General features: G+C 39.5%; 1 protein-coding gene across 1 annotated transcript; it reads right to left on the reverse strand.

The window, feature by feature from the left end:
• Nucleotides 1-3,178: 3,178 nt before the first annotated feature.
• LOC121232417 lies at nucleotides 3,179-9,467 on the reverse strand. Its single transcript, XM_041118206.1, has 6 exons — nucleotides 9,379-9,467; nucleotides 8,116-8,302; nucleotides 6,907-7,362; nucleotides 5,260-5,306; nucleotides 4,248-4,369; nucleotides 3,179-3,323 (listed from the first exon to the last, which is right to left on the reverse strand). Exons 2-6 carry the CDS (start codon nucleotides 8,159-8,161, stop codon nucleotides 3,179-3,181), a joined length of 816 nt encoding a protein of 271 aa, XP_040974140.1. The 5' UTR covers nucleotides 8,162-8,302; nucleotides 9,379-9,467.
• Between the last annotated feature and the right edge of the window lie 1,557 nt (nucleotides 9,468-11,024).

Genomic DNA, 11,024 nt, shown 5'->3' on the forward strand with positions numbered 1-11,024 from the left:
TGGAAAAATATGAAAGCATATTCCACATTAATTGGTCTGGTGTTTCAAGGACAGAGATCAAATTTAAGTCTAAGACATGATCAACATGGCACAAAGGCCATTTAAAAATGGTTATGCACCTATCAGAGGACATATAAAGAGACCCGTGAATAAGAAACAAAATTAAACAATATATTACACTAGAGAAAAAGGGGTAAGGAAGGAGAAAGGACACACAAACACCAAATACCCCTAGGCAGAGACAAACAAGGAAATGGGGTTCTAGTTACTTTTCAGCTGAAAAACATTACAGGATAAAAAAATAGATATATTGAAAAAGAAGAAGATCAAATGAAATGAAATAAATGTGAGGGAGGGTGGGAAACAGCAATAAAGGAAAAAGAAAAATCCCATTCAAATGCTCTGACTAATCCAAAAAAGGAGCTGCAGAGGGAATGAGGATCGCAGAAAATAACCACTGCCTTCATGGCTACAGACACAGCAGAGTTAGGCATGATTAACCCTTAGAGGTACATTGAAAGCAAATGCTTTTCCCACCCTTAAGCCACACACAGAAGCAAATCCCTGTAGAGCACAGCAGAAGCAATAATAAGAAACGAGGTGGCAGGGGGATTGGTATGAGGTGTCTTCTGGAAGGGAAAGGCACAACCCGAGCGGCTGCCATCGCAAGGTATTATCCCAACACCACTGAATATACTGGGGTGCCTGGGGACGTTGGAGCCTAAAGCTCGTGTTGATGTTGTGGAGCTTTATGCTGGTTCACCATGGGCAGCAGCCACAGACTGCCCCTCTGAAATGAAAGCAGAAGCACAGGAGACATGAATAAGGAACAATTGGCAAAAATGAGCTCTGTAACTGAATTAACTAGTTCATTGCAAAAGAAGGGATGCTAACAAGACGCAGCATCTCAGAGGTTTCAAAGAAGTAATTTGATGCAATCATTGTATCTTTTCTGCTTCCAAGTTGGTGTGAGCCGTCACTGTTCCAACAGAGCATTCCTCACCACCTACGTAATCAAAATGCTCATGTCTTGGTCTCACGTTTAGTACATGTCGTGACCTCACTCAGTTTAGTTTCTTCCACTCTTCCTCTGACATGGTCAAATTACAGAGACAGTTGTAATTGTAGCTAAAAATTACTATGACTTGTCCTTTTCATATTTGCTATTATCTTATTTGGACATCATTACCTGAAGGAGCTTCAGTTAATCCTCTGGATTGCTAATAAGAAAAGAAAACAGCACAGTGAGTGACAAACATATAACATACGCCATTAAACAGTACGAAAGACTTTTTAAAACAATTTTCTGATTTCATATTTCTATTTTTATATTGTCTGACAGGCTTTTTTTAAATAAACTAAATCATCTAGGATGTACATTAATAGTGTGCTAGAAAGCCTCTAAAAAGTGAAGCTCGTTAAAAATAAGTCATGTTAGCGAGCTATGTTTTGATAAAGGATAAAATAACTCTACTTCACTAACTCGATCTCATATCAGTAAAACAGTACGGCCCCAGTTCTACAGAGATCTGCGTGCTCATATCCACTGAGATAATTGTTTGCAAGAATGAACACCAGTAGTAGTTCCAATGCACTGTATTAAATACAGCTGTGTTAATGTAGTACCAAAGTTGTGACACAATTTATGGCTGGTGATATATAAACAAATTCAAACTTAGATTTCCTGTAGCAACTCTGTTTGACTGCTTGACAAAGTAGCACTTTCTTATTGGAAAAGAAAGTCCGTTAATGCAATACATTTCCACATTTTAACATTTAATGCCACTTTGTAGAGACGTTCTCGTGCTTTTTGGCTCACGGACCACCATGCATCCTGTGTTGCTAGTGAGAATTTTGCAGCTTTAGGGAATTATGAATTCAGAAGAGTGCAAGCTGTGACACTGCCCACCTTGCACTACTTGTTTGGCATCACCGTTCTTGGGCCAATGCACATAAGAAGCTTCTTATCTTGCAACGGCTTAGATGTCATGCTGGGTATTTTACATCCAATCATGTTCTGATCTAGCCAGTCTCAAGAAAAGTATTAAAAATGTCTTTACTCACCAAAAAAAGTGTTTTTCTTAGCTTAGATTTGGTGATGAATCAGGAAACACTTGTAATCACCCTATGTTTTTAATACTGTTGCAAACTGGAGTGAATTTATTAAGTTAATTCAGAAAGAGACAGTATGAACAAAAAGAGCAAGCAAGGATTATCTGTAGTCAGTGATCCCTACCAGCACAAAGGGATCTAACCATCCACTCCAACTAGGCATTTACCTGAATCTACAGCAGGTTAAGAACTTCCATAGTCATTGCTGACAGTTAAATGTGATACAGAATAGCAACTTCTGCTGAGTGTGAATGCATGCATGGGAGAACGGTACCAGGCCCCTGAGGAAATAATGGCTACTTTTTGGTTTCTGATGTGCAACAACTAGATACTCTCTTCTTGTCGGTATTATTTGGATAGTGAATAATCTAAACTTTTCTCATTCTGTACAGTATTTTCTCTTATTGTTCTCCCCATTGCACTATCACCTCTAAGATAGAATGACAAAGATTTTAACAATGTCTATAAAGTCCTTACCACTGTCTGGAAGGTAAGAGCTGCCCCTGCTAGGATATTTAGACTGTAAGACAAGTAAGCATGTAGACCCTGGATGTCTAGGAAGCCATACACATGCCTTCAGCAGAGCATGAGCTGTTCAGAAAGAGTATGTGGCTTCGCAAAGAGGGACGAACTGCCACAGCCAACGCTGTCCCTATGTAGGTGGACAGGAGTGCAGAGCCTATTTTGGGGAGCAGGAGGGCAAGGTGGGCCCATGAAGCTCTGTCTAAAGGCTATATGCCTTGGTAGGCAGGACCTTTCCCACTTGCTGAAGGAGACGAAGGATAGCTTGTCAGCATGACCTTTCATCCCTGTCCCCTTGCCTTTCAGAGTGGCCGCAGCCATCTCTACCATCTACATGCCCATGAGAAGTATCCTTCCCTTGGCACTCAGCCTACCTCCGGTGGTGCAAACAAGCTGGAAGCTGGCAATGCAGAAGAGGGCCCAGCCTGAAAGGGTGAAGAGTGTGCAATTCCCCCTCAGCAAAGGGAAAGCACAAGGTTTTTGGGAAGATGTCGTCAGGGAGAGGATAAAGGAACAGCAAGCCTCGAACCATGACACACGGCTTTTAACCATCTTTAATACCACCTACATTTCTGTCTTGCAGAGGCCAAATGACTTTTGCTATATTCTTTGCTCGGATCAGTTTCAGACAGTCATGGCAGGGTTCACGTGTAGTGATGAGTTCAGCATTACACAGGTCTTTCTCAGAACTGAAAAAATACAATATTGTCACAATTACAAACGAGGTGAGTTTGCAGGAGGAATTATTTCTCTTGGAACCTAGAGTAGGTTCTTCTCTTTTTTTCTCTTCTATCACTGGCCAGGAGAGGCGAGTAAGGGATCTCCAGCCCATGACAAGCAAATACTTGCAGTACGTACTGTAGGCTTGCCAACTTAGGAAATGGATCTACCTACTCTTTGTGTACTCACAGCACCATAAAGACAGCAACTCTGGTTTATGAAATGTGTATTCAGGAATCATTTCACCACCAAACCATAATCTCCTGAATATGAGAATAGGTGACAGCAGAGCATTCAGTCAACACAGTGCCCACTAGGCAGTTGTCAGAAGAGGGACTGTCAGCCAGGGACGCAAACAGAAGCATTTGCAACAGCACTGTCAGTCAGCAGAGAAATTTCCCATAGGCAGGAAATTTCATGAAACTCAGTTTGTGTGTGTCAAAGGAGGCAGCTCAAGTTGATCGCTCAGCTGTGATACCCTGCATTTCCAATGGCTCAGTAATAGCAGAGCCCACACAGAAGCAACAGCTCTGCTCCTGGCTACTCCCGTCTCCAGCACATGTGAAGACCCCTGCCCACGACTGCCCATGGGAACTGGGCTTACATGAGGCCAGAGCCAGGGGACTAGCAGGAACCTCTGAGACTCTGTCACATAAGTTTGCTGGGTGTATTAGAATATAAGATCACGTGGACCTAGATCTCTGTAAAATACAGTTGCACTCAGTGCCTTATAAGACTAAATTCCTTTCCATGCTATGTAACATTACTTCTCCTTTCTACACTTCGGAAATTCCCATGACAGATTACTGAGAGATCTATTTCTTCATTAATGAGGCACCCAACACCAAGACTTTTTTTGTTTAATTCCTTCAAAACATTTAATGAGTTCCTACCTCATAATAATTGCATTAGCTTCTGCACATACAATTGCATGCTGGTCAAAATCAACATCTGCTTTCTTGCAAAATAAACTATTCATTGCCCCTTTTGGATATCCACTGTAGCCCAGGGCAACCTAGAAAGAAACAACATAGAAAGAAACAAAAGGTAATGTTGTTCTGGGACCTTTAGTTACTTACAGCCTAATCCAACTCCTAGTAGCTGTTAATAACTTCAGTGAGAGTCCTCATGTGATGCTGTTTGGTAATGTTTATGCAGATCTCCATTTCAAAATGATTGATTGTGGATCCTAATCATATATTTGTATGATATGCAAAGTTTCAGAAAATCATGAATATTATTTTTCCCCAAAAGGATAATTTTTCTTAGTTTCCAGAAATACATTTCCCTATGAACATGAAATACAATGCTTATAAACAATCATCACAGGAAAAGTTGATTAGGAAGAAAAAATTAACACAAAAGAGGCTGCTAAACACAGAGTCACCAAAATGATTTGGAAAATGTTAGCTATGTTTTCTTAGCTGTATCCATTTTGGAAACATATAAAATAAAAATAAGCATGGAATTTCAATATGATAATAGTAACAATGTCATCAGGAACAGCAGCCCATTACATTAATGTTTAGCAAACATAGGACTTCACCTCTTCTAACTGCTGACTGTATATTAAATAATCCATCATCTTAATGTTCTGGGACAGAGTTAGGGAAGACAAACTTTTTTTCACAAAAAAGTTGTTTTACATTACTGCAACTCCACTAACATTTTTTAAGAGACTCCATACAATGCAAGTTAACTTCCTGATTTACATGCATAAACACAAGCCTAGTAAACTTAAAGAGCATTTCTTATGGCAGAAATAGGCTTTTTTAAAACATCTCTATGCCTGATAACTTATTATATAGCAATCTTACAAGCATTATTTTCATATGACAATAGATCATGATTAGACATTTTTATAAGAAAAGCACAATTTCTTAGACCACATAAACCTTTACTTACAATGCTGCCTTCCTTGTAAATCACCGTCCCCACTCCATTATTGTTGTCTGAGAATAAACAGTCAAATAATCACAGTTATAAATTCATACACCACTATGACACTACAACAAACCTGCTGGTCAAAAGGTACGACCCTCCTACTCATGCCTGCTGGTCCAGAGAGATGCAGAACACACCTGTTGGGACAAGAGTTGCTGTTCCTTGCTCAACTGCCTCCAAAAAATATCAAACCAGTAAACTGCTAACAAGAAGGTTAACCAGTTGTTAGGCTAATCAATGCACTTACGTCCAGTCCTCACAGCTCTCTGCCTCCTGCAGTCCATCTCTATTGCCTTATTTAGTGCTCTTGTGTAGAAACACCAAAACCATTAAACTTCTCCACTGCCAAGACTAGCATGCTTTCTACCATTGCAGCTCAGAAAGAGTTTAAAAACTACCTTCTCTGTCTGAACAGCAAGTTCTGTTAGACCTTCCTCAAGGCACAGGCACATGCAATGACATCTACTGCCCAGGATCTCTCCCTCGCTCTTCCCCCCACAAGGGGTAACAACCCCCAGAATTGACTTTTGTTGGAAAAGGAAAGGAAAGCTAGACACTTTCCACTTTCTGGTGACCCAGGGGAGCTGGTGTGGGTGTGATGCTGACAGGGACTGCCTGTGATATGGCTGGGAACCATAAGACTCCACTTTTTTACCTATAAGCAAAGAGCAACTGTTACGATCATTAAAATCAATCAAGATCTGCAATGCTTTCTCTTCCATTAGAGCAGCCAAATGCATGTAGCTAACAGTAGGAGAAGCATTGGGAAATAGTAGTAGGGATTTGGGATAAAGTGGAAAACATCTGCTTTGCCGCTGAGTGAACCCTATTCTCAAGCTGCACAGCTAGGACTGAACAAAAACCAGCCTAATATCTTCAGTGTAACCAACCACAACCAGCTAGCCTAATGGACAACATGAGAAAGTAAGAGATAATTATGTCCAGTTTTGTTTTCTTTTTACCTATGGTAGCAGTGCTTCTTCAGTTTTGCAAACCTTTCATGCAAAAATAGGAAAGCTTGCCAAAACCCAGTGTTGGAACTGACCGCCTGCCGTTTGATCCCACTGAGAAACTGGCCCCAACCAGAGTCTCTTGCAATCAGCCTAAGGAGTTAGAAATCCCCACCTGGTGAGGAAGACAGGAGAAGCACATTCCTCCTCTTCCTCCAGTTTGGCTCGCGGTACAGAAAGAGCCCAACTAAATACCTCTGCACTGTGTTTCTTTGGGTCTTACTCAGCCGTGGGGCTCGCGCTGGAGCAACTCTCCCTCCAGCAAAGAAACCTCCAGCTGGTAGTAATGATATGCTCCATTTTTTCTTAGGGAGATTTTTGCCCAGTGTGCACTACCAGCCTTCTTCAGATAACCTGAACGTGTTTTGTAAGACAATGATGCAACATGAATTAATTTTATAACATAGGAAATACCACTGTGATACTAAAGTTGGCTAGATATGCAGAGTTTCATGAATTACCTAACAGAATGCAATGCAATCAATTAAAGGGGTTTTTTCAGTATATTACATCTCCAGGAATATGACTAACAATTGTATAGGATTTTTCTACACTGAGTGAATTACTGAGCTAAATTTAGTAATATTAATTTACTTACCACTTCTGGATGCTAATAAATTACAGATCTGTAACGCATGGGTGTATTTAGGATTATTCTTTACAGTGGATTCCTCCTCTTCTAAGATTATTATTTCTTCATGTTTGCAACTTGCCAGAGTTTTAAAACAATCCTTTGCTGTAGTAAGATTTTCTTCATATTTTTTCCGTTCATTTTCTTTCAGGTGTTCCAAGTTAAAGAGCTTTAAAACATCCACACCAATTTTTTCATCAAATACAGATGCAATTTGGATTAGATCACCATCAGAAGACACTCTTGTATTTGAATGAAGTATTTGTTTCTTTCTTTGATTGTCTATTGTTGGTACATATACTGCTGCAACAACATAACTTTCCGTAAAGATGGCATTAGCATGTTTTATCAGATCACCTCCTAGGTTATTTTCTGCCATTTTAATTTCAAAATTTGGCCAGTAATACACTTGTGAGACTTGTGCTGAATAAAGAAAATATATGTGCAAGATTAATATTAAATATTAATTAATTAATTAATTAAATTTTCAAAACAAGGAGGTTGTTTTAAAACAAGATACAGGAAGTTATTAAAGTTATTGTAGAGGAAAAATATGTGTATCAATTAGGCATCTAAAAAAACCCAGAAAATTCAACATATAGATAGTGCGTTATTATTTGGGAAGTACTATAGATTAACTTATCTGCAAAATATCTACCTACTTGCCTTGTTATCCTGGATACTAATACCTGAGGTACATTTCTCATCTGATAAATGACTTAAATGGGAATGGCTGTCTTCTTTTTGTTTATTTTTTCGGGTTGATTATCTTTGCATTATTTTTTCAGGATTTCCACATCCCTTGGGACCACTCCTTTAATTTTTTCCTCTCATTTAACAAGCATCTATACAAGCTCTGGTGGCTCTTTTTTCATTTAATGACTTGCACTCTTCATGATCCATATGTTAGTAAATACCAACAATTTGTACAATGGCATTATGAATCCCATCTTAACATTCTCTGATAATCACAGCTACTTATTGTGTAAGATATTTAGCTACATCAGCTTCTGACAGTGATCTGAATGATTCATATAGAACCAACAGAGGAAAAATGCAGAGAGCAAAACGGAAGAAAATAAAGAAGAGAAATGACTGGCTTGACTAGTTTACCAGCCTGTGAGTATGCCACATTTGCAATCTTAGTCTAGGAGATATTTCAGTTCTGCTACTGACCTTGAACCAGCAATTTTGTGCAATAATTGCAAGGCATCCGAGACATGTAAACTTCACAGCCTTTCAGTGCATTAGGAAACCTTAACAGCACTTTTGGCACAGCATGAAGTTCCTCTGTTGAGCAGCCCAGGGCAATAATCCTTTTTGGCTTGCTTGCTTCACAGACAACGATTCCAGTTTTGCAATACTGCATACACATACACAAATATATGTACACATATACAAATAAACGCATAACCATTCAGTGAATGACAGTCCATCCAGATTATGTGTACTTAAAGTAAGAGCAATCAAAGGATCCCACAGAAAAAGAATGGCATTTGTTGCAAAAGGGTAGGGATCAGTCTAGAAACATGCTAATTCTTGGGGATTTTCAGTCAGTTCTGGTGTGTCTACAGCACATAACTCAACTGTGGTATTCTACATCAACAGCGCAAATACTTTGACTGGAGTCCAGAAAGGGCTAAGAGGTAGATAGATCTTCGGAAAGTCTGTAAGTCTGTAAAATCATGAAAAAAGTAGGGAGATGACTATCCTGATAGCTGGTCTACTGCAGACTACCAGAATGGGAGCAAGGAGTGACATGGTGTAGTTTCAAACAAATACCAACACTATTCAAAGGATACTCACGGTAAGAACCACCAGCCATCTATGCAGCTTCAAAACCTCAAACAGCTTTGATTTACCATGAATTGTTAAGAGTCTAAGCATGCAATAGATTAAAATCCTAACTGTGGGACTGTGGCCCACAAGTGACCCACACTGGGGCAGAGACTATTCTGAGGGACCCATGCCAGGGCAGGGCCAGTAGAAAGCACGGAGGAGCAGAGGAAAACTGGGAAAAAGTACACAGGAGCTGCAGACAAACCACCACGCACACAGCCCCAACCTCCTGCACCACCTGTCACCTCACTGAAAAAAATTGGGACCGACTGAGAGTAACCTACAGTGAAAACAAGGGAAGTTGAGACTAGGAAGGTGGGAGGGAAGGTGTTAGGCTTAAGTTCAACCTGGGAAAAAATGGAGGAAGGATGTTTACTTTGGTGTTTAACTCCTTATATTCTCTTTTTTTTCCTCAATACCCAATTCAGGAAATAGAAGGTTGTATTTATTGGCAATAAATTCAATTAAGTAAAAATTCCGCAAGTTAAGATCATTTTGTCCACAACGCCACGTCAGTAAATTTTAAATCAAGATGCTATTTGACACAGGCTTTTTTAGCCTTGCTAACAATGAATATGCTTGAGTTGACTTAACTCACACGTTTCTGTGATTCACTTGGTGAATTTTCCATATGTAGTGCTAAAAAGATGCACAAGTCTTCTTTCTTCAGGTGTGGAACAGGAGGACCTAGAAAGAAAGAAAGAAAGGACAGAAGAGCTAATCAAAACAGTCTTGGTGGAAAAGTAGGTAATGTCATAAAATTAGTAAATAATTACTGGTAATGAGATAGAAATTATAATTATCTAGCTCTCCAGTCCTAGGTGAAAAGTTGGGAAAAAGGGTTATAAATTCTATGCATGTTGAATTAAAGAACTGTTTCTTAACAATGTATCAGAGCTCGATGAGCCAGTTACCCTGTAAAGAGCCTTATCTTTGCACTTTACCCATCAGCACATCCATTTATGCCTGCCAGTCCTCTGAGACAAATGTTAATGATCATCCCAGGAGCTTTTGCTTGACAGAGCGCAGAGGTATAGTGGATCTCTTTTATTCCTGTTGAGTTTTTTTTTTAATGCTATCTACTCTTTTCTGTTGGCATAGGGAATGATTTCTATTGACTTCAAGAGGGAAGAAACAGTTCCAATATCTGGAACAGCCAATTCTATTCCCCTATGTCATACCCTTCTTCAAAACTGATCTCTTTCAACTATCATAGTACAAAACCTTCCCCTTTTATGTTATATTTTTTGCTAGGATTTCAATAGCATTAGGTAAGACTGGGGCGGGGCGGGGGGAAGATATAATTATGTTTACTTAAAGTAAAATGAAAACAAACATGCTGCCAGAGAGATATGTCAGAAGTTCGTGCATCAGCTCTCTGTGCTGTGTAATATCCACTCACTGTTTTCAGGACAATTACATTTATTTAACCCTCTTTAAGGAAATGAGATTAGGGAAACCAAAAACTGACAATTAGCGAAAAGTTTACTAAATTGATTTCACTTTGCCTTCATTGTCCATTCCTGCTGTTCCTCCATTGTCTTTGGAATCACTGGGTACTGGAATAGAGGAAAAAAAAAAGGTTGGATTAGGAATAATACATAAAAAGACTTTACATGAAGTGTAGCAGTGTATCAGCCCTCCTCCTCTCATTATCAACACTGACAGACTATCCACTGTGAGCTGGGCATCTCAGAAGCCACAACTGGTTTAGGACAATGTTTGACAGTCAGGACATCAAAGTCCAGGCTCTGATATTTTATTCAGAGAGAAACTATATTCAAATGAATGGGAATTGCCCAAATATAAAATAGTTAACTAAATCTCACGTAGAAATAAATATGGCTCCCCAATGGTGGTGGTAGTGACAAGGGGGTTGGGTTGGGTTGGGTTTTTCTTGCTGGCATTTTTTAGAAGTTTGAATTCCACCTTTTTAACCTACAAAACCATAATGCTCTCCTCACGTACAGAATAGCCAATCCCTACACTGTCTCCTCTCCCCCTTTGCTTTCACACGCAGGACTGCCTCTTCTTGTCTTTGATACTGAGTCTCTGCTGCTTCATTTCCGTCATCCTGTCATCCTCCTTAAGCAAACTTCATCATCCTGGTTCTCACTCTTCCCATCGGTTTGATTTCATTCTACTGCAAATATACACTGTTCTCCTCAATTTTAAAACAATCTATCCCTTACTCCTCTTCAGTTACTTAGTTTTCCCCAACTTACTTGTCCATTGTATCTTCACAC

The sequence above is a fragment of the Aquila chrysaetos genome, chromosome 17, assembly GCF_900496995.4.
Source record: "Aquila chrysaetos chrysaetos chromosome 17, bAquChr1.4, whole genome shotgun sequence".
In the NCBI taxonomy this organism is placed as follows: Eukaryota; Metazoa; Chordata; class Aves; order Accipitriformes; family Accipitridae; genus Aquila; species Aquila chrysaetos.

Bases quoted from the DNA above. Each gene is read 5' to 3' on its own strand.
- LOC121232417 (XM_041118206.1), bottom strand. From the start codon at position 8,161: ATGTCTCGGATGCCTTGCAATTATTGCACAAAATTGCTGGTTCAAG. The intron at 5,307-6,906 runs GTAAGTAAATTA...GTTTATTCTCAG, and splicing joins TTTATTAGCATCCAGAAGTG to ACAACAATAATGGAGTGGGG. The intron at 4,370-5,259 runs GTAAGTAAAGGT...GTTTCTTTCTAG, and splicing joins TTTACAAGGAAGGCAGCATT to GTTGCCCTGGGCTACAGTGG.